This window comes from Marmota monax, unplaced genomic scaffold (genome assembly GCF_021218885.2).
Source record: "Marmota monax isolate L192 unplaced genomic scaffold, Marmota_monax_Labrador192_F-V1.1 WCK01_AAM20220418_F8-fsc00238, whole genome shotgun sequence".
Taxonomy (NCBI): domain Eukaryota; kingdom Metazoa; phylum Chordata; class Mammalia; order Rodentia; family Sciuridae; genus Marmota; species Marmota monax.
The window spans coordinates 1578695-1600921 of NW_026693175.1; the positions used below are offsets into that span (position 1 = coordinate 1578695).

Consider the following 22227-nt stretch of genomic DNA (forward strand, 5'->3'; position numbering starts at 1 on the left):
TGGACAGCAGAACCAGAAGGCGCCCTTATGGTCAGAAGAGCTGATCCTTCCAAGTAGCCAATCAGAGCTGGTGTCTGGAAAGAGGCCCCTGGTTCTAGAATCAGTGGGGATGATCTCAGGAGCCACACCTGACGTGTGTGGACTTCTAACCCCCAGGACTGGGAATGGCCAGGCAAGTGAGGCTCCAGGTGTGATTCCTGCCGCGGGTGGGGGACCTGTCCTGTCCGTTGCCTAGTTCAGGTGTTGTCCTATTGAAATGATCGGAGCCTGGTTATTCTTACCTGCTTGCGCTGGTACCTCTCTGAGCTATCTTCTGGTCTGTACAACACCCATGAGGTTGTTGGTAGGCAAAGCATTTAGATGTGCCTGGTGACATTTAGATGTGCCTGGTGACGAGAACGGAAGTCTCTCTCTGTGCACCAGGGGACACATTTGAAGTAGTCGACTGCGTTCCCATTTTTTGAGGGGCGGGTGTTTGAGGCAGTGTTCCTGATTACATAATCTGCTCTTCCTCCTTTGAGAACTTTTTTTTGCATGTACTTGGAAATTATAAGGACTTTTTCAAGTAGCTGTAATTCTTTTACAGTTCTTTCAGACTTGCTCCATGTTCCTCTAAATGCAACTTCTAGGTGGCCTGGGTTCTTCTCATCTATCACATATCACCTTTTTTCCTTTAATGTCTGTAGTTGCAGATGGACACAGTACCTTCAGTATGTATTCTTATGCGGTGCTGAGGATGGAACCCAGTGCCTCACGGTGCCCCCGCCCCAGCCCGCCTGGAACTCTGGATTTAGCGGGGGCTCTCAGGGGCGCTGGGGGGTGGTCCAGACGCGCAAAGGGGGGGCCTGCTCCTCCTTTCAGGGCGCTCTTCCCTGTGTTCCTGATCCTGTCTGGCTTGGCTGAGGGGGAAGTTGTCTCCCTCCTGAAGCTTCTGCATACAGGGGGAATTCTGTGTAGGCCTTGTCACCAGAGACTCCCTGGGCTCTTGCTCAAGCCTGTTAGTTTGTGCAGCTGGGCAGCTGTTGTGAAGGCTGGGTGGACCCTGAATTGGTGATGAGCCGAAGCCATGTGGCCCGAGGCTGGTGGCAGACTGGTCCAGGACCTGCAGACAGGCCAGAGTGCTGTCCAGCAGCTTAGGAGGGCCCCGCCCTCTCCAGATGACAGGCGGCAGGCCGGCGCTCTCCCTGAGCAGGCTGGCCTTTGTTTCTTAAAGCATATTGATAGTAACCAGTCTAAAGTGAAAACCACACTGTTAAACTCTGCCAGTGGCCAGGAAGTCAGGAAGTATTTCTAGATTTGAAGAGTAGGGACCTGTGACAGCTTAGAGGAGAGAAAGTGTGGCCCTTGAGAAGGGCTTGGAGCGGCTGTGCATTAGGTGTGCAGGAGCGTGGGGGTGTAAGGGAGGCCCAGGCTGTGGGTCACCTCCGTGCCCACACCAGCCTCCCTGTTCAGGCCGTGGGCTGGAGTGGTGGTCTTGCCTTCTCCGGACTGGCTTCCAAGGCCAGCCCCCTGCCAGAAGCTGCTGTGGTCATGTGGTCTCTGGGCTAGGGCTCTTCTCCGCCTGAGCAGGCTGCTGGGGGAAGGAACTAGGGAGTAATTTTTTGACATGCTAAATGGTAATTTTTTCCTTTAATATTTTAAGGCTTCTTGGGTATTTAAGTTCTCTAGTTCTTCTCCAAATGTAAGCAAAAAAGAAGTCTGTGGTGTTAGCCAAGACATTTTATAGGTTTTAGGTTATCATGAACCTAAAAAATTGTGGGGCTGGGGTTGTGGCTCAGCATTAGGGCACTCGCCTAGCACATGCAAGGCCCTGGGTTCAACCCTCAGCACCACATAAAAATAAACAAGTAAAGGTATTGTGTCCAACTACAACTAAAAAATAAATAAAAAATTTTTTGAAGAGTTCTGCTTTAACATGTTGACTGTTTCATATGCCCGTAGTATGAGCATTATTATAAATAAAGAATATCAGCCCTTGGATACCACGACAATACTTGTAAAAACAATATGTTGGACTGTTTTTAACTGCCTTCCCTGTTTGTAGATAATCTAGAATTCTGTCCTGTTTAGGGCACTTATTCACTGTTTTAAATTTGTCACTGGCTTTTTATTTCCTAAGAAAAGCCAATAAAAATAGTTACTGCTGCAGACTTCCAGGTATGTATTTATGTGATAAAATAATAATAATAGGGTGTCAAAATGTCTAAAATCCGCGGTTTGGTGAAAAGCTAAAGCAGTGTGTCCATGTAGGGTTTCAGGCTGGCCTGGCCGTGTGCACTTGAGTGCTTTTCGCACACACCAGGCACTGGAGAACTCTGAGGGCGCACGGGAAGGAAGGGCTCTTGGGCCGTCTAGGGTCATCTAGGGCTTGTGGAGTGTCCGACTGGGAAGGGGGGGTGTCGTTCAGAGCAGCAGTGGGGGTGACCTTCTTCAGGACTGAGAAGGGACAGAACAGCGCCTAAGCATTCACAGCTTGGCCTGATGGGGGCTGCTCCTACTAGGGGTAGGGACACCTCAGGCTGGGGGACGGCAGATGGTGGAAAGCCCAGCAGGTGTGGGTTTGATCCAACAGGAGACCAGAGGAAAAGAGAGTGAACTGTAAAAGCAGTTGAGGACTGGAAAGAAGGAGTGATCAGCGGCAGGGAGAAGGCGGCCATCACGCCCCAGGGTGGGCCGTGCTGCGCAGGCTGGACCAGGAACTGTCCTCGGGTTGGTTCTTTCCCCATAGTGCTGGTAGGCCATTTCCTCCTCAAATAGGGGAAACCAGGCTCAGGGGTGTGGAATAACATGCCAGGGGTGAGCTTGGGAGATGTGCTCACCCAGCTATCCCCTCTGAGCAGTGTGTTTTACTGGAGAATCAGCATGGCCGGGGCAGAGCCGCTCCTGTTGGAGGAGGGAAGTAATTATCAAAAAATGCAACTCCATGGGCTGAGCAGTTCTCTGCCGCTAGGTGGAGCAGCTCTTGTGGAGCATGTGCTGAGGGGTTGAGACTGCAGGGGCAGCCGTGTCTTACTTGAGTCTTAACCTGACCATTTAAGAACATTGTGCCAGACTTTGCTTTGTTTTAAAAATGTGAAAGGAAAAAATATAACAAAACAGAAGATGCTAGTAACAGCAGGTATTCTCAACGTCGGCCACCTCCTGGCGGGTCTGTGGTGCTGCTGGTTTCCTTAGCAGCCTGGCAGATGAGTCTGGTCACCTAGCAACGATGCAGAACGCATTGCCCGCCTGACGCCACTCTGGGAGCCTGCGTTTGGAGCAGAAGTGGGAGCTGTGGGCTCTCGGCTGCTTCCAATGATCTTAGCTTCAGTTTTTTTTAATATCTATTTTTTAGTTGTAGTTGGACACAATAACTATATTTATTTATATGTGGTGCTGAGGATCGAACCCAGGGCCTTGCACATGCTAGGTGAGCACTTTACTGCTGAGCCACAGTCCCAGCCTGAGACGAGGATTCTTTTGTCTGATGTGAGCAGAAGCTGTCACAGGAGCTGTCGAGGTCCCGACTTGGTTCATGCTGCCGTGTAAAGCTGTCTTAGGAAGGGATTCTTCTGAAGTTGCTTTCTTTCCTGAGGAAAAAGTACTGGACATGTTTGTTGGGGGCTGATGAGGCTGAGGAATAATCGTTAAGTGAGCAGTGGAAACCTGTAGGTTGTGTTTGGGTTGAATCCGTTTAACAAATTAGCAAGGGAGCTTAGTCTTGAGGGTTCTCGTCTGGAGCACTGAGGGAAGAGTCCTGAGTTTACGGTCAGCTCTGCCCTCTTTAGAGACCCAGGCCTGTCCTGTATTCATTGATTGCCTCTTTGTGAGTAAAGCATGAGAGCGCATAATAGCACACATTACCCTCTGGGCAGTAGGATCAGGAGGGCCAGAATGTGCAGTGTGTTAGTCATCAGAACAAAGGTAGTCCAACTTGCTTAGAGTATTGATGAACTGTTGTGCGGTCAACTCTCATCAGGCAGAGTCTGATAAGCAGAAGTGAGACTCCAGCGTCTTACACAAGCCGTGTTTCCAGGTGTTATGGAACAGTTACGTATACACATGGACATCACTGCTTCAGCATCGAGGTACTTGGTAGTATTTCTGTTGTTTAGGTTTGGTATTAGGCCAAGAAAGATGTCTGTAATCAGAGAGAATAAAAATTCAGACTGACAGTAATTTTAGTGATTCTAAAAACAGGGTAGAGAGCTCTTTAGGGAGAAGAAAAATTTGCTAAATTTTGGAGAGGAGCGCTCTTCTGCATTGTGGCGATTGTAAACAGTGGGCTGTTTGTGGTGGCATTGCCTGTTACTTCCTACCTGTTCTCATCTGGTCAGCCTGTATTTGAGCATTGTAATTTCACTTACACCTAAACATCTTGTCTAATTGAATTTATGTGCTTTTTTTAAAAAGCAAGTTCTAGAGGCTTATTAGGGGGTAATGCCTATGACAAAGGCAACTTTCAGACCATGGTGTAGATTTGCTTCTCCTTCAGAGAGATCAGCTCGCTGTCCTTCTGTCCCACAATGCACTTGAGCAGTTCTTGCAGAACCAGGCTGCCCGCCACAGGCCGGGTTCTCCTTCCCCTGAGAGTGTCTGTCTGTCCTCTTCACTCCTGAAGGCTGCACTTGCTGGTGCAGAACTCTGGGATACTGCTCTGCTCTTCTGGAGTCTGAAAGATGTTGTCTCTCTCCTGAACTCTGGTTTCTGTGGTGGTGCAGAAGTCTGTGATCACTGGAGTCATTCGCTGCTTTCTGTAGCTGCTTGCAGGTTCTGTTGAGTTTTGCTTTTCAGTCCTTAAGTTTCAGAGGTGGAATGAGAGGTGTCTGGGTAAGATTTCTGTGAACCTGTCCTCTGGAGTTCTCGGGCCTCTTCATCGGGAGGTTTGGTCTGTGCACTTGGGCTCTTCTCCAGCTCTCCTTTCCACAGCACCGTTTCTCCTCTCCTTTGGCTCAGTGATGACACGACTGTTAGCTCTTGTATTTTCCCACCAGTTGTTGAGGCTGTGTTCATTTTTTTAAATCTTGTTTTCTGTTCCGATTGGGTGGTTTCCAATGTCCTTCACTGACATTTTGCGCTGCGATTTTGTTCTATTTGAATCTATCCAGTGAGTTTTTATTCTGTTCACTGTATCTTTAGTTCTTCCGTTTGCCTCAAGAGTGTGGCCCTTATTATTCTTAGACCATTTTTGTAATGGTCTGAAGTCCTGGTGACTCCAGCATCTCTGTCACTTTGGCGTTGGTGTCTGTTGGTCACCTCCTGCTGTATGTGTGGAGATGTTCTTGGCTCTTTGTATGTACACGGTTTCACGTTGTGTCCTGGGTGTGTCAGTCATCGTTCTTTAGTGCTCTGAAATGGCAGCCAGGCACGGTGATGTGCCTCTGTGATTCCTATGACTCAGGAGGCTGAAGCAGGAGGATTGCAAGCTGAAGGCGGCCTGGGCAACTTAGTGAGACCCTGGCTCAAAATAAAATATAAAAAGGGCTGGGCGTGTGGCTCAGTGGTAGAGTGCACCTAGATTCAATCTCTGGTAACCAAAAAAGGAAAAATGGTGGAGAACTTTGATTTATTAGTGGTTGAGCTGGTTGGGTTCAGGCCACAAGTCCTGATGGGCGTTCTGGGTTGTAGTGTCAGTGTCAGTTTCGTTTTGTGTTCACTGAGTATGTGCCTGACATTCGCCAGTCTGCCTTAGTGTTGTTGTCAGGGTCTCCAGTGTGCTGCTCAGACCTGGGCGTGCGGCGCTGCATGGCAAGCCCTGAAGCTCCAGCTCTTGTCTCCCTGTGCCTTTGCCAGCGGGGGTGTGAATTGTTAGCAGTCCCATGAGAGTGACGAGTGTTAGAAAGAGGCCCGGGAGAGTGCCTTCTGCGGTGGTGTCTAATAAGTTAGGATTGGTACTTACTGGGAAACTTTAGAGGGGAGCGGAGACCATTTTTGGTGGGTGGGTGAATTCGTCAGGACTCATGACCCCCTTTTCTTTCCCCAGAATTTCGATTCTGACATCAGCAGTGTGGGGATTGACGGCTGCTGGCAGGCCGACAGCCAGCGGCTCCTCAATGAGGTCATGGTGGAGCACTTCTTCCGGCAGGGGATGCTGGACGTGGCCGAGGAGCTCTGCCAGGTATCAGCGTGTCTGCGGGGGAGCCCCTGGGTGGTGCTGTTTGCAGAGTGGGGGTCGAGTCTTCTGCAGGCTGTTGATAGATTTTAAAATGAGGCTGGACCTCATCTTACAGGTAAATTTTTTTTTTTAGTGGTGCCAATCTTAGTCCTAAAACTCAGGGCCTCCATTCTTCCCCCACTCTTGCCCAGAAGGCTGGTCCCAGGCCCTGAGCCAAGGGATCAATAGAGACTGCTTTCCCTAGTCCTCTGTAGCTAGGGAGATTGTGCAGCAGAGAGGCGGCCTGGACAGAAGCATGGCTTGTTTCCTCATCTGGCCCCGCTTAAGGTTGTTTGTTTATCAAACGAATTCCAAAGTAAAGTTTACTTCGGGTGCGTGATGTTTGCCCTTTCTCTTATTAGAGGTGGGCCTTGGCTCTTGGGATGATTCACCAGTGCCCTGCCGTCCCAAGTCCCAGCAGCAGCCGCTGCCCGGGTTGAGGGCTCCTCAAGCCCTGCCCTGCCTTTCCTGCTCTCTGAGCCCCAGGAAGTGGGGACTGTTGTTGGAAGTCTGCAGATGGGGGGCCGGGGTCTGGAGATGGTTGGCCGGGGTCTGCAGATGGGGGGCCAGGGTCTGCAGATGTGGGGGGCGAGGCCTGGAGAAAGAGGGAGCTTGCCCAGGGCGGGACAGGGTCTTGGTGAGGGACTAGAAACTGTGGTAGGCCCCCATGTGTTGTCTCCCTCTGTTTAGAGAAATGAAGGACCAACAGGACTGAGTAACTTAAAGCCAGTCTACAAACTGAACTATAATCTAAGCCTTTTCTATTTTAAACAATTCAAATAAATGATAACTCGAATCTTTCTCTGAACTTTTTGGGATTTTGTTTGTGTGTCTATAAATTTATTATAGTAAATTATATCATTGAGGATTAAGTTTATTTTCAAATAATAAAGACCCGAACAACAGTGGCTTAGAAAAACATGAAGTTTATTTTCCTTACGCAGAGTGGGAGGCAGTGAGGAGTGCACAGCATGTGCTCCGCCTTCCCTGAAGCTCCCAGGCCTCGTGACCTAGCTGCTTCTCAGTTGTCCTCAGCCCTCGAGGGTGGCAGCTACCCCTCCAGCACTGCTGTCTCACAGCCTCCTTCCTGTGAAGCCACAGGTGCCCCTTGCAGCACGGTGGGCAGAGTGACGGCCACCATTAGTCTCCACCATGGAGACACCTGTCCCAGGAGCTGTCAGCTATCTGTGATCTGGAGTATACGCACTACGCTGCTTTCATCCTGATTCCTGCTAACAAACACTCTTTCTGTTTTTCAGGAATCTGGTCTTTCTGTAGACCCAAGTCAGAAAGAACCGTTTGTGGAGTTAAATCGGATATTAGAAGCTTTAAAAGTCAGAGTTCTGAGACCTGCCCTGGAGTGAGTTACTGAATTTGCCTTCTTTTGGATACTTTGAAAGAACTGTAAGAAAATTAAATTAGAAAGCACTTTAGACATGTTTAGATGTGTTTGTCTTACCTGGGGTAGACGTCAGAGAGATCTGTGGAGAGTTCTTTGTTTTAGCCAGTGAAATACGGGGATATAGAATAGGAATGTGCTCAGCTGGTCTGAACTGTGTGAGAGGTTCCCTGGGTCCTTGGTGCTCCACCCTCTGTGGGACCCCTTCTGACGACCCCCCTTGCTCAAGCTGTGTGACAGGGTGTTTGAGCCCCCACAGGGTGCTGGACTCTGAGCCAGCCTTCTGGGGAGGTGTGTAAGTGGCTCCTGGGACAGAGTGACCGTGGAGAGTGCAGATGGTGCTGTTCTGGAGCAGTGCCGGCAGACTTTTCAATAAAGGGCCCAATAACTGATGTTGTAGGTGTTGAAGGCTGAGCTTGGCTTCCTGTCACCTGCTCTTCCTTGTTTTATTTTACAGCCCTGTAATTAGAAAGTAGCCAGTGTGATGGCCCTCACCTGTAATCCCAGCAAGTTGGGAGGCTGAGGCAGAAGGATCTCTAGTCTGAGGCCAGACTGGGCAACTGAGCGAGACCTTGTCTCAAAATCAAACTTAAAGAGGGCTATAGGTGTAGCTCAGTGGTAGAGTACCCCTGGGTCTGAAAATGACGCCCGCCAGTGCTGCAGGACATGGCCCAACCGGCTGGGGAGTGTTCGTAGCCTGCCTCGGGGCCCTCCAGGCCCCGCAGAGCGGGAGCTGCTCCTTCCTAAGTGGAGCATTTACTTCTACTTTGGGCTGGAGACTTTTAAAAAACAAATTCCAGTCTGACATTCAGGCCACAGTGCCGAAGTCAGTTTCCCTGTTGAGAAGACACCACTGCAGGAATGTTAGAGCGTCACTGCCAGTGACAGATGGCCCAGCTGGCTCGGGTGTCAGTGTGAGCTGACAGTGTTGTGCTACCTGGGGAGGCAGCTAATGCGTGTGACAATGCTGCTTGGAACCTGCACCAGATTCCAGAAGTGGACGTGAAAGGGCGTCGATGGGAGGGGCAAAGCAGGGCCAGGTGGATGAGCTGGCCAGAGGCAGCGCAGGGCGTGGCTGTGAGACGCAGCCTCTGCCTACTGTCCAGTCAACTGTGGCCCAGGAATTGAGGTTAAGAAGTCCCAACATGAGTCCACGGGTACAATTCTGGGGGTTGGGAGGACCCTGACCAGAAAGAGGTAAAAGTGGATCACATCATCCTTAGCTTAGGAAGAACGCTTTGCTAGGAAGGGAGAAGCTTAGAAGTCCCTTTGCTTTGCAGACCCCAGTCTTACAAGTGTTCAGAAGTAACACGAAGAAGCCTTTCAGAGTAGTCTGACTTGACCAAGAGGCCAGGGGCTGGGGACGTGGCCAGTGGTCCAGTGTTGCCCGGTGGTCGGTGTGAGGCCCTGGGTTTATTCCCCAGCACTGGGGAATATGGTGTAGACCTGGTTGTGTGAGTGTTGGGTTTTGTGATGTTGTTTTTGAAATGGGTTTCTATTTAGTTTTCTAAACATTTCTTGAAGAGCAGAGGGAGGATTTAACATTCCCTTTATTCTGATTATTTGTTGGTGACATAATTTGAAAATGTATAAACAAATTCAAATAATAAATTAGGAATTACATTATCTAAATGCCTCAGCAACTTTCAAAAAAGATTTGCATGTTTATAGCTTGAAAAGCTTGAATTACTTTTAGGAAAAATAGTCTGTAATTACTGTTAGTGAAGAAATCTTACTTAGACAAGAGCTTACCAAGGTACTACTTTCTCAAATGTAAAGGTAACATTTCACTGTAGAGAACTCGGGAGACACCAGCACAGACTGTTCAGGAACCCGTGGTCCTGGGTGGGCCCCGTGCTGGGCTGACAGTGCACGTGGCTGTCAGGCCGTACCGCAGCAGTTGATGATAAAGCTGGAAATCCACTGTCCAAGGAACTACTGCTAAAGTTCCTGGTAACAAGAGCCAGGCATGGTGCTGCATGCCTGTAATCCCAGCGGCTAGGGAGGCTGAGGCAGGAGGATCAAAAGTTCAGGGCCGGTCTCAGCAACCTTGGGAGACCTTGTCTCAAATTAAATAATTAAAAAGAAGAGGGGCGGGGGGGGGGTGCAACTCTGTGGTAGACATGTACCTAGGATGTGCAGGTGTGCAGGGCCCTGGGTTCAATCCTTGACACCACAACGCGGGGTGGGGGGGGGTGCTAGCTAAAAGTTACTTTTTCCTCCTTTAACATGGTATCATGAACATTTTCCTGTGAAAATGAGGTTATTTTCTTTTGTGAACTGCTTATTTATGGGCTTTGCCTTTTTTCTGTTGGCTTTCATTCTTATTAAAATTCGTAGTTGCTATCCAGCTCCCTTGCTTGACTTTCTAACCTCCTGCATGTGTAGACCCCGATCAGAGAGAGAGGAGAGGGTGTTCATGCTTGCAGGAGTTGAGGGTGTGGAGTGAGCTTTGGCTGAGTGACCTTATGTGGATGTGGTGCTGTCCTCATCAGGGACAGACAGGAAGGAGGCCACCCCGGCCAGCACACTGGTGCTCGTGCTAGGGGCTAGTGTTCACAGAGGACGGCTGCTGGGAGGGCCAGGTTGGTGCCCAGGATCCTAGAGGTAAGTGAATAGGTACTTCCAAAATCCAGACCGTTAATGCTTAAAACCCAGTTTGACTTTGAAGCCAGAAGCTTTGTGATGTGACTCTGAGATGTGGGTCACCTGTAGGTCGCTGAGAAGTGCCTGTGTAGACCTTGGGAAGGGTGGTCTGGGTGGTCCAGTGTGAGTCCTGTCCGCTGACCGTGAAGAACTTGGAACATTGATCTCTGGTGTTTTGTGGAGTTAACACAGATTTTGATTCATACTCAGTTCAGATTGCATTGACTGATGAATTGGGTCAGGTAGGGAGTATTTGTCCAGCTGAAAATCAAATCAAAGAATACGATACCAGCCGCTTCTATCCTCGGGTGTGTTTGGGGAGTCAGACTGTGAACAAGCGGCTGGGGTCCTTCTCTGCGTGTGGCCGCCCTGCTGTCATGGTGGTCCCAGTGCAGGGGTTATTTAGGCTGTTTGTGCCTTGAGGTGTAGGTTGCCCCATTGGACAGCTCAGAACTGGGTACTCTTCTTTCCCTTGGTGACACCAGGTCTGCACAGGTCTCTTGGGCATGGGAAGATCACACTATCTGTGTAGTGTTAGTTCCTAAGGTGTGGGGAGGACCCTGGGGACAAATGCCTGCCTGCTGCTGTTAGTCCCAGGGTGAGTGGCACCGTCTTTAGCTAATGAAAGTGGAAGTTCAGGAGTAAGTGGTTCCTTGGTCTGTCAGCAGGCCATCTTCACAGGGAAAGAGGATCCAGGCATGGAGGGAGGATTTCCTGGGGATCCCTGCTCAGGGCATGGTCCTGCTCACACCCAGATGCCTCTGTGATGATGTGGTCCTTGTCCTGGTGGGAAACTTGCTGTGATCATCCAGCTTAACCTCCTCCTCTGGCCTTTGGTGCGGGTGGTGCTGCCCCAGCCTTCCACCAGGGGGCAGCCAGACACGCTAGCTTTCAGGCAGCTTGGTGGCAGCTCCCCATGTTCCTGACCATCTCGACTCTGCTCTTTCCTCAGGTGGGCAGTGTCAAACCGAGAAATGCTCATAGCGCAGAACAGCTCCCTGGAGTTCAAGCTGCACCGACTGTACTTCATTAGCTTGTTGATGGGTGGAACTACAAATCAGCGAGAGGCATTGCAGTATGCTAAAAATTTTCAGCCATTTGCCCTAAATCATCAAAAAGGTGAGTCTCGAGCCAGGTGTTCTCCGTGTTTGGAACAGGTCTGTTGTCACCACTGGAGCAGAAGGGGTGGTCTCCATGAGGTCTAGTGTATGCATTTGCTAATAAACTAAAAGGATTGCAGATGAGTTACTTCTTCAAAAAAGCTTCAGCTGACTCCAGTGAGACTGAACATTCCACCATCTGTAGGGGCAACTCTGGGAGGCAGGGCAGCTGGGGATCCCTCAGCCTGGTGGGACGGGGAGCACCAGCTGTGTGCTCGCCCTCTTCCTGCCCACCTCACCTGGCCTCACTGCCCATGTACAGAGCCGGCGGCAGCCATTGCTCCCTGTGTGTGGCCTGGGAGTTCCGGCTGCCTGCGCCCAGGACATGTGGCGGCTCCTTCACGACGTTGAAGTCACTCTTGGGGAGTGATATTATGCCATGCCTGTGTGGGAGCAGGAGTTGGGCTGCAGGTTGGGCTCTGCGGCCAGGCCCAGCTGTGGGCCTCACGTTGTTTCAGGCGGGGTCAGCTGGGTGGCTGCCCTTGCCTCAGCCTGTTGCCCGCACCTGCAGACTGCAGCACTTTCTCATTTAGACATTCAGGTGTTAATGGGTAGCCTCGTGTACCTGAGACAAGGGATCGAGAACTCGCCATACGTGCACCTGCTTGACGCAAACCAATGGGCCGACATCTGTGACATCTTCACACGGGACGCCTGCGCCCTCCTGGGGCTCTCTGTGGAGTCCCCTCTCAGCGTCAGGTATGGAGCTATGTGCTGCCCCCCTCAGGCAGCCCCTTCGGCTTGTCGTGGTGACTGGAGCCGAGGGGCTGAGCCATTTGACAGGGGTGTGGCTTTAGGCAGCAGTTTCCAAAATGGAGTGGGAACCTTGGGGGTCTCTTCACTGCTGAGGTTTGCGCAGATCATGCAGAAACGGTGGTGGGTTACCTGGGGACAGTCTAGCCATGCACAGGCTGAGAGGTGCTGGCCATACTTAGTGCACTTGACCACACGTTAAGGGTGGTCCGCCTAACTCAGTCCCGACTTTGAGCGCACGTCTGCTCAGCGTTCTGGGTGGTGGACTGGGAAGGTGGCATAAAGCACTTGAGGTTCCTGCTTCCCTGTGTGCAGTTGGAGTTAGAGAACCACTGACCGCCATGGCCAGGGCTGTGGCTCACGGTACCGCTCTTGCCTGGCACTGGGTTTGATCCCCAGCACCGCATAAAAATAACAACAACAACAGAAAAAGAATCCTTTAAAAGAAAAAAGAATCACTGACAACCACTGTTCCTTACACTCTCCAAGTGAGTGCAGGAGGCCCGTGTGTCCAAGATAACAGCAAACAGTGTCTTTGCCATGATGTAAAGTTGAGGACTTGAAGCTGGATTAGAAAGTCTCTAATACTAGTGCCCTTGGCGTGAGCTTGCCAGCTCCCCAGCACAGAGGCTGTTGGGGTGCCGGTGGTGTTAACAAGAGTTTGGGGACATTATGTAATGGAGCGAGGCATTGGGAAGGTCGTAATTAGCATGATGTTAGGAAAATCACACACGGGTAGGAGCGTCATTCAGAGTGTGAAGGACCAGTAGATTTCAGGGCAGCAGAGTACAGAGCCCTCAGGGGTCAGCTTCCAGATTCCACTTTGCAGCCACCCTGAGAAGCCTGCTGAGCTTTCATATTGTGCTTAAGAGTAGCCAGGTATCTAGAAAGGCAGTCAGGTGCTGTATATTGGGACTTCCTGCAGCCGGCGGCCTCCTTCCGGGGGCAGGCTGCAGAGCGGGAGTGGGAGAGCGGAGCTGTCTGCTCAGCACACCCTCCGGCTGGAGGAGCAGGTGTTGTCGTGAGGGCGTTACTCATCATGAGGTAGGGTGAAATTGTTAAGTGAATAAGTTCCTTTCATTTGTTTTAAATTCTAATACATTAAATCATAGATGTTACCCACAAAAACCAGACCTCTTTGAGATCCTTCATATTTAAGCCTGTAAAAGCATCCTGAAACCAAAGTTGAAGGACCCGTTTTAATAACTCTTTAGCTCTCTGTTCACTTAATTCAACAGGGTTTGAGCCCCTGGTATGTGCCAGCCCCTGGGTGCAGGTTGGGTACCGTGCCACTGCCTTCCTTTCCCTGGGCTCCATGCTGGCACAGGAGACGGGTGGTGTCTCTGGCCCTGGTGCCTGTGGTGCTGTTGTCCGTTGGGGTCCCCTGAGCAGGTGCTAAAGTGGGGTGTGCACAGGAAGTTGACTGGGTTGGCATGCGAGGAAGGTGTGTCAATGCCTGCGCCCCAGGAGCCTGGGCTGTGGTGGCCGCAGGAGTGTCCTAAGTTGACAGGCTTCTTCATGGGAGGAGCCTGGGCTGACTAGGGACAGCCCTGAGAAGGGACTCTCAGGTCTGAGAAGTGGTGCTTCCACCCGGAAGGAGCTCCAGGTCTAGGAGGAGCCTCGGAAGAAAAAGTGCCACTAGTGACTGTTCAGCAGAGCCTCTTTAGTCGGGTCTTGGCAAGCGTGACAACTTGCTGTGACCAATAGTGTGCTGTAAAGGCTCCCAATTGGCTGAGCTTCCTCTAGGAAGCTTGCCTCGCAGCCTTTTCCAGGGAAGTGAATGATAGTGTCCTGGGCGTGTGGGAGGGGGAAAGCAGGAGAGGCCAGGGGGACCAAGTGGACGTCCCTCCCCCTTGAAGCAGGGGCCGAGATATGTGATTGGAGGGTGAGGCCCTCGGTTCCTGTCCCGATTGGCCCTCTCTGACTGGACGCTTCCCACCTTTCTTGACCCTCCCTCAGCATGGGTGCCAGTGCTGCTGCTGCTTCTCGTGGACAGAAGCTTTGTTTCTCTAGGCATTGAGAAAACTGGGGCCCTTTCAGAAAATGAGAATTTTAAAATAGTAGATGTAAGGCTTCATTTCTCCCATGTTAATGAGGTGGGGTCTGTTCTTGGACAGGGCTGGTTCTCAGTGGCTGTGGGAGACACACAGTGAGTCGGGAGGTGGGAGAAAGGCAGGTACTTTCTTATAGTGGGAGAGGCTGGGCTTGGCCCTGACAGGTGGAGGCTCTGTGTGCTGTCCAGTGGCCAGGGCCTGGGTCTCCCAGGACCAGCCCAGCACCTGCAGCTGATGCTCCCCCCCCCCCCCAGCTTCTCGGCGGGCTGCGTGGCGCTGCCAGCGCTGATCAACATCAAGGCGGTGATCGAGCAGAGGCAGTGCACCGGCGTGTGGAATCAGAAGGACGAGCTCCCCGTGAGTGCCGCTTGTGGGCGCTGACTGCCCTCCTGGAGGGGCTGTGGGTTCCAGGGGTGTTAAATGTCCATTTTGCCTTTCAACTGGGAAATACTGCTGTGGCCATCTGACAGTTGTTGGTTTTTTAAAAATGTCTATGGGGCTGTAGGTCAGTGGCAGTGCCCTCGACGAGCGTGTGTGAGGCCCTAGGTTTGCTCCCCAGCACTGTGGAAAATAAAGTGTAAATGAAAAATGGAGATGAGGACCACCACAGAATGACCAGCAGCATGCACACCAGGCCGTGCCTCTGTCCGGCCACCTCAGCCCCAGACCCAGCATATGCAGAGGAGGGGGTGGGCAGCTGTGGTACAGCTTCAGCATAGGTCTAGGGTGTCGCGGCTGCTTCCTCGACAGTCGCCACCAAGGCTGGCCTGAACTTGTCCTTCCTTCCCGGTGGTGTCCAGACCCTGCAGGGACCTAAAATGTGCATCGCACCTTTCTGCGGGGCCTGCTCTCCAGCCAGCCCAACAGCCTGTCGGTTGCCCAGCTGCTTAAAGGCTTGTGATTAGAAGCACCGACGCCTTCCAGTCCCTGTGCTCAGAAAGCGAGGGGGCAGGGCTGAGCCTGCTCATGCTGCAGCCTCCCAGCTAGGCCAGTGCCCACACAGCAGAGCAGCCTGGACTGGGACCAGAGGCTGCCCAGGGCTGGACAGGCACTGGAGGGGGGCCTGCGGGTCCCGTTCCGTGGGCAGCCTTGCAGGGCTCTGCAGCCTCCATCAGGGGCCTGTTGCTTTGCTCGATGCTCCGCAGCTGTTTTGGTTTCTTTTTCCAGTACCAGGCATGGAACCCAGGGGTGCTCTACCTCGGAGCCGCATCCCCAACCCTTAACACCCTGTTTCAGGCAGTTTCTCTGGACCATTACAAAACGTGGGAAACTTGGTCTGAAGTGAGAAGTGAGCTGTGTGTAGATTGTCCTTAAAGGTCACCATTTTGCATTTTATCATCTGGCTAAGTGTGCCGGGCTTCTGGGGGCTATGCTCCTTCTCCTGATGGGTTTTCAAGAGTGATTAGGATGGGGATGTGCTCAGAAGTGGAGCGCTGTAGACAGACTGACTCCTCAGACTGCCTGCCTGAGTCCCCTACTGGAGGAGGTTCCCCCAAGAACAGGGGTCTGATGGAGTGCCTGGGAATGCCTGCTGCTCAGTGACATGTTGATGTGTAGATGGCTTTCTGAACCGTAACTCGCTCTGGTTTCTTTCTCTTTGAGCAGATTGAAGTGGACCTTGGTAAAAAGTGCTGGTATCACTCTATATTTGCCTGTCCCATCCTTCGTCAGCAAACAACAGATAGCAATCCACCCATGAAGTTGGTCTGTGGTCACATTATATCAAGAGACGCCCTGAACAAGATGTTTAATGGTAGCAAGTAAGTGTCCAGCGTTGGATGTGACTGTGGAAGTCTCTTGGAACTTGGGATGATGAGAAGAACTAGGGTACATGAGTGGAGCTAGATTTAGGAATAGATTTTTTTCACTGTTTGGCAGAATGGGTGGGTTTTATCTTTTGTCAGTCTGTTTGGTGCATTTGTGGATTTGGCAAGTGGATTTCTAGGCACAATCCTCAATCCTGAGATTTTGGGTGGGTGGTGTGTCTCTCCAGCCCCTTTTCATGGTGGTCCGCTGCTGTGGTTGAGCGCTGTGCCCCTCTCCCTAGCCCGTTGTCTTAGAGATTTTTTATGTCCTGTTGATAGAGCCCTCTTTTGGTTAGAGCTATGTACTCCACCCTGTGGAAACAGGTGTCTGGCCAGGTTCCTCCTGGTGACTTTTTATAGAGTGTCACAGTGAGTTCCCTTCTCATGTGTGATGTGTAAGTCCTCACAATTGGAAATGTGGATCCAATTGAAAAACAGAACCAGAAGCCAGTCTCAGGGGCCTCTTGACTGCCCGGGCAGCTGTATCTTCTTTCTTTGCATCAATTAGACCCTTGATGGTGAGGTCCTTTTTTCATGGGAGGCCCTGGCTGGAGAGCTGCTCGTGCCCCTCCCAGACTGCCCAGCAACCCCCAGGGTGGCGTCTGTGGCAGCCAGAAGCCTGCCAGCTCGTTGGTCTTGGCACAGACTGTCTGAGTCCCTGGGCCACTGTGAGGCCTGCAGACAGTTTCTGGTGAGCGTGGCTCTGGGCTTGCGGTCCACAGGTCCACACATGTGGAAGTCATGACAGGAGCCTAAAGACCTTTGGAGAAGAGAAACTGAACCACTCTGAAACCCCAGAAGCAACTTTAGAGGACTACCTTGTTTAAAACAATTTTCACCCTTTGCCATTGAAGAAGACCTTGGGGGTTAAGGTCTGGTTGACGTTGTGACCCTTCAAAGCTCAGCACTTACAGGAAGGGAGAGCGCGGTCACCCTGCAAGCCAGAGTGGGGGCATGGGTGGCTGGGTCTCCTAGGATGGTAGCGCACCTGCAGGGCGTCCGTGATCACCCGGCATTTTCTGCAGGAGGTGGAATGAAGTGCTCATACCATTCCTGCTCCTTGACTCCGTCTTTTCTGTCTTGTTTTCAGATTAAAATGTCCATATTGCCCAATGGAACAAAGTCCAGGAGATGCCAAACAAATATTTTTCTGAAGAAATGAATTTAGTTTGCAATTTGTAAGTGAAACTGAATTGTGGGTCATTCAGAAGAGAGTGTCCGTTGAGTCGGCTGACCAAGGACTCCCGTGTCACGCAGCGAGTGCTCTGGAAACTGCCCAGCGCTGCACGCGAGGGAGCCTGCGGCCAGCCAGCGAGGGCCACCCCTGGCTTCTTGCCTCTGGTCTGCGTTTTTGATCAGCACCTACACCAGCAGTCGCATTCAGTGCAGGTTTTGTACTTCATTATATGGTGATTTTTTACTTCTAAGCAGAAACAGAAACCACCCTCTCCGCCACACATTTAATGTCCTCCTGCTTTACTTTGTCATTTTCTTAATAATTGTCAGCCTTGAGAATGTTTGTGAAAAAGCTTTCTTTCCTGTTATATATACATGATTAGTTGGAATTCTTCAGAGAAAGGTTGGCAGATTGAATTGTGATTGTAAACCTATCTTTGCCTTTTTTTTTTTGCTGAAGTGGAGAGCGGCTGTGACAAGAGTCCACGCTTGCCCTCCCATGTTTCCCTCTGCTCCAGCTCTGGCTGAGGAGGTGGCACACTGCCACGGGGCTCCTTTTGGCCCCAGCGGGTGCCTGTGTAAAATACCGGCATGAATTCAGCAGGCTGGTGTGAGAAGTCTTCCGCTAGAACAGAGTAGGAGGAATATTATTATTTTTTTAAAACTTTAATTGCTAAGAGGTGCTTGTTTTAAAAATGTGTTCAATAAAATGAAATTCTGAAGTTAGAAGTGTGCTCTTGGTCTGGGTGGCCCTGTCTTTTGGAGTCTGCCCTCAGGACTGGCCGCCTGTCACCTGCTGTTCCTGGCAGCCAGCTAGCGTGGTGCTGTGTGGGCATGTGCAGGACAGCTCTGCACACCATCCCTGGAAGGGAAGCAGCCTGTTCCAGTACTGACACGGCAGCTGCCTGCCCCTCCCTGTGGTCCTTCTCCACCTCCATCCAGCAGGTGGATTAGCATTCTGTCCGGCCTCTCCCCTGCAGGGGCAGCATCTTGTTGACTGTGACTCTATGGTTCAGGTGGATGCAGATGTGAGACCGCTTCTCTTGTGAGGTGTTTTCATGTACAGCACTGTCAGGGAGAGCCACGTGCCAGGTCCTTCTCTGTAGAGGAACTGCATGCAGAAGACTTCCCTCATGAGAAGAGTGTCGTGTGGAGGTCACCAGGAGTTGGCCAACTTGGCTTCATCCCTCGGAGCTGGACACCAACGCAGGAGTACTTACGAGAAAATACAGAAAGATGACCACAGAAGCAGAGCAGGATGTGGCGCTTTGTGTCATCAGCTGCGCATGGACTGATGAGGGAGGGAGACAGCAGATTTGGACTGGGAGCACTGGGGTCTGTCTGTGGAGGAGACTGCAGGAGAGCCTGTGTGGCCGCCCTGGGGCCCAGTTTGCGTCGATGGCCACCATGGCTGGGTAGGTCAGCCAGGAGTCACTGGTGCCCGGTCGCATGGCCTGCAGCAGTCTCATGTCACTTGGGAAGGCTCTTCACAGCCGCTCTGCAGCAGCAGCCAGCAGCCTCTCTGGGGCGAGGAGGTGGAAGAGAGCGGGTGCTGCTGGTGTCACTGCTTGGCCAGGAGACTCTCCTGTGAGTCACGTTCTGAGGTGTCTTCTTTTGTGATGGTTTTCTCTCTAGGCCAGAAATTCACTTTATTTGCAACTTATTCTCCTCTTTCCACCTTTGACTCCTACACAGCACTTGGGCTTCACATGGGGTTTGGGTGACACGTCTCCTAGAGGCTGGTGGCAAGTTCTGGGCAGTGAGCCTCTTTACACAGTTTGCTTGGGCCACTTGTAAGGACAAAGGCCAGAGCTCTGCCTCGTCCCCTCGTAGTGCAGGGAGTCCTTGTGACAGCTTCCTGTGCAGCCCGTGAAACTGAAAAGGACATGTGTTAATGAGCATTTGACTTGACGGCTTCCCGAGGCCGGGCCTGAGTCCACCGCCTTGAGCGGGGCAAGGCCCGGTCTGCAGCTCTCTCCATCTGACAGTTCACACAAAAACTGTCTCCTGACCTTATTTAAGTGTAGACTCAAACCTCCTTGGCGACTCCGTGTGCAGGAGAGGGGCTCGGAAGAGGCCAGACCTTAACCAAAGAGGCTGCGGTACAGCACCTGTCCTGCTCCAGCAGCGCCGTCCCAGCACCTCCCCGGGCAGAGGATGCCACCCATCTCCTGCCTCCGCTGGGCGAAAGGCGGGGTGTTCACAGCCACACTGGTGGTGGAGGCGGAGAGCAGTTCCAGAATGGTTCCCAAGGTTTTCTCAGAGCTGTTTTCACTAGCCAGCAGGGAGCAGTCCTTGGACTGTTCTCAACTGGCAGAAGCCCACCAGAGAGTCAGATTGGCCAGCCGGAGCCTCTGTCCAGGACACTCTGCACAGGGCTCAGGTTGGTCTCCATCCTTTCCCCTGTGTGTGATCATCACAGATGTCATTTCTGTTTCCTGGGTGATCATGTGAGACTTCTAATACATAAATTAACGGGTATTGGTGCCTCTTTATTTTAAAATGTTGAAGAGCCACCTCATATTCATAGGTGTGTATTTGTGAATGTGTGAGCACTTACCTGAAAATAGGAAGGCTGTGAGCAGGTCTTGTCTCAGTCTCTGTGGCAGCAGACTGGACAGACCCTAGCAGCACTCCAGGTCATGTAGGCGGGGTCCTCTCTCCAGCTCGTCCCACAGGTGGTGCAGATCCAGCTCAGTGGTCTCACGCTGAGTCATCTCCACCTCCACCGTTTCACCTGGGGGTGGTAGAAACTGCAGAGGCCAAGAGCTCCTGGTCATCTACACTGGACGGGCTGCTCAGGAGAGTGCAAGTATGGCCTCTGGCCAGTCAGCTTCGTCAGCAGACTCAGGTCATCTTCAGGGAAGGTGTGGAGACCTGGTTTGGGCAGCTTCATCGCTAGGATGGGCAAGGTGAAGACAAACCAAATACCTTTCGTCACTGATTGCGTGTGCGCTGCCTGTTGTGGCGTCACACGGGGCTGTGGGCATGGTGCTGGCAGCCTGGCCAGGTGGAGCTCGAGTTCCTGGCTCACGCTTCATGGACTCCGTGGGACTGTAGTTGAGTAGATACCAAAAATAGAGTGACAGATGTATTTTAATAGAAGATGAGGCAGTTAGTTTTAGGGTGAATTTTCCACTGTTGGTTTTACTTTAAGATGTAATAAGAAAAAGAAAATTTTGTTTTTAAGGTGTTTTTAAGCTGCAGTTGTGAACTGTAGTGGGCACATGCTTCCTTTACTTCCAAAGAGGCAGGGCGGCCGGAGCTGGCTGGCAGCCCGGGCTCCTCCTCACTGGGTGAGGATGTGCATGGGCTTCCTGAGCAGCAGCCAGCCTCCTCCAGCACAGCCACTGGGGCCACTGGGGCCTGACCTTCTCTTTGGGACCCGGTGGGAGTGAATGTACTGGGGCCAGGAGGGGCTGGAGGTGGGTGGGAGCAAGCAGCTGTGGGCTCCATCCAGATGCTGGCGCCGGCGGGTAGGCACTGGGTATGTTTTGCTCATGACCGCGTGTGTGCGTGGGGTCCCCTCCTTTGTGCTTTCTAAATTTACACTAAAAGGATTCATCAAATCGTTTGTTCAGATGGCTCAGGATCGTATTTCTTTGCTTACCCTGTGCTCTTGGGTTCTATAGTATTTCTATAATTATGTAACGAGAATAGTGTTGCACTGTAATCTATCATATAGAGCTCTATGTATGGACGATTCTGATCTGTTTTCTAAGAGATGTATCCTGTTTGCAAAGGCACGATAAAGTTGCATCTTATAGATTATAGGCAATAAACCCAACTTAACACACACCATACTCATTCTCTGTTCATTTGATTTTGGAAAAAGTTGAGCATATCTAGTAGTTTCAGGGATTTCATTTAACTTAAAGAAAATTCTGATATATTTAATTTATAAATTTTAGACTGATATAATAAGAGTTTTGGAAAATTATAAGAAATGCTTTGTGATGTGTGTATTCCTATGTAAAACACATGGCTTCTCCTGTGTATATTTTTTAAAATTAAAGAAATGCACATTTAAAAGTGGTTTTGTGGATGGTTTTGTGGACGAGGCAGGAAGGTGTGAGACAAGAACAGCGCCGCTCAGTCAGGAAAGGTCTCTGTCACCACCTCCCTGGCTCTGCCACCAGCAGTGTGAGGGCAGGAGGTGCCTGGGCGCATCCTGGGTTCCGCAGCTGGATGCTCTGTGTCCTGGCTGCTGTGCTGGCCCTGCCCAGGCTGGTCGGAGGGCAGCAGCCCGTGGAGGAAAGAGGAGCCATTTCTGTCCTCCCTGACAGCTTAGGTGGCAGAGGCCAGGAGTTGGTTTGTGGTCCTTTTGCTCATCTTTTTAGGGACAGATGAAGTCATGTCTGAAACTTTAAAAATATTCCTCCTGTGGGGATCGTGTGGGTCCCACCCACTCGTGCTGGGAGCCAGCGGCCCAGGTGGTGGGGAAGAGGCCAGCGGGTCCCTCTCCCCGGGCTGCTCTCAGGAGGGCTGCTGAGGTCCCCACTGGGAAAGGCACTGTTGCCCTCGGGAGGGACGTGGAAACAGGAGAGCTGGTGGCTGAGTGGGCAGCACACAGTGGGCATGACGGACAGGAGGAGCCGGCCACTCCTGGGTTCCAGCACAGGTCTATAGTCTGCTCACTGCGTCCAGCGCTGCTCCAGGGTTTGGGTGAACTCCCGTCTTCCTCCTCCTGAGGCCAGGACTGTTAGGACTCCCATTTTCCCTGAGTTATCAAGAAATGAAATCACTTGCCAGAGAACCTGCGGGTGCTGCCCCTGGCCTCTCCCGAGTCACTGCTGCTGGGCCGCCTCTGTGGTCCTCCGACCACAGCGCTGCTGAGGGTTTCCAAGGCCGGGCGGGCTCTCCAATGCAGTGTTAAAGCCAAAGAGACAAAGGACAGTTTCCTCACTGATCTTTCCCTTCCACAAAAATGATATTGTTTAAAAGATGAGTATTTGTCAAATGAGCCATGTCAAGGCTGGGTCCTGGCCCAAGAAAGAAGTCATTTCAGGGTCCAAAAAAAGAAAGAAAACCATGTTGTAGGCATCTGTCCCGTGGATTTGTATGATCTGCTTCAAGCCTGCAACTGGCAAGTAGGATGCTG

The 22227-nt window shown here is 51.6% G+C and overlaps 1 protein-coding gene across 1 annotated transcript in view; it reads left to right on the plus strand.

The window, feature by feature from the left end:
• Positions 1 to 21161, plus strand: part of Rmnd5a (required for meiotic nuclear division 5 homolog A) — a 31935-nt gene extending 10774 nt beyond the window's left edge. The window contains exons 3-9 of the mRNA XM_046455985.2: positions 5963 to 6097; positions 7393 to 7493; positions 11131 to 11297; positions 11872 to 12037; positions 14400 to 14502; positions 15751 to 15905; positions 17041 to 21161. Coding sequence (XP_046311941.1) covers positions 5963 to 6097; positions 7393 to 7493; positions 11131 to 11297; positions 11872 to 12037; positions 14400 to 14502; positions 15751 to 15905; positions 17041 to 17104 — 891 coding nt within the window. The 3' untranslated portion in view covers positions 17105 to 21161. The remainder of the gene's footprint in view (positions 1 to 5962; positions 6098 to 7392; positions 7494 to 11130; positions 11298 to 11871; positions 12038 to 14399; positions 14503 to 15750; positions 15906 to 17040) is intronic.
• Positions 21162 to 22227: the final 1066 nt, after the last annotated feature.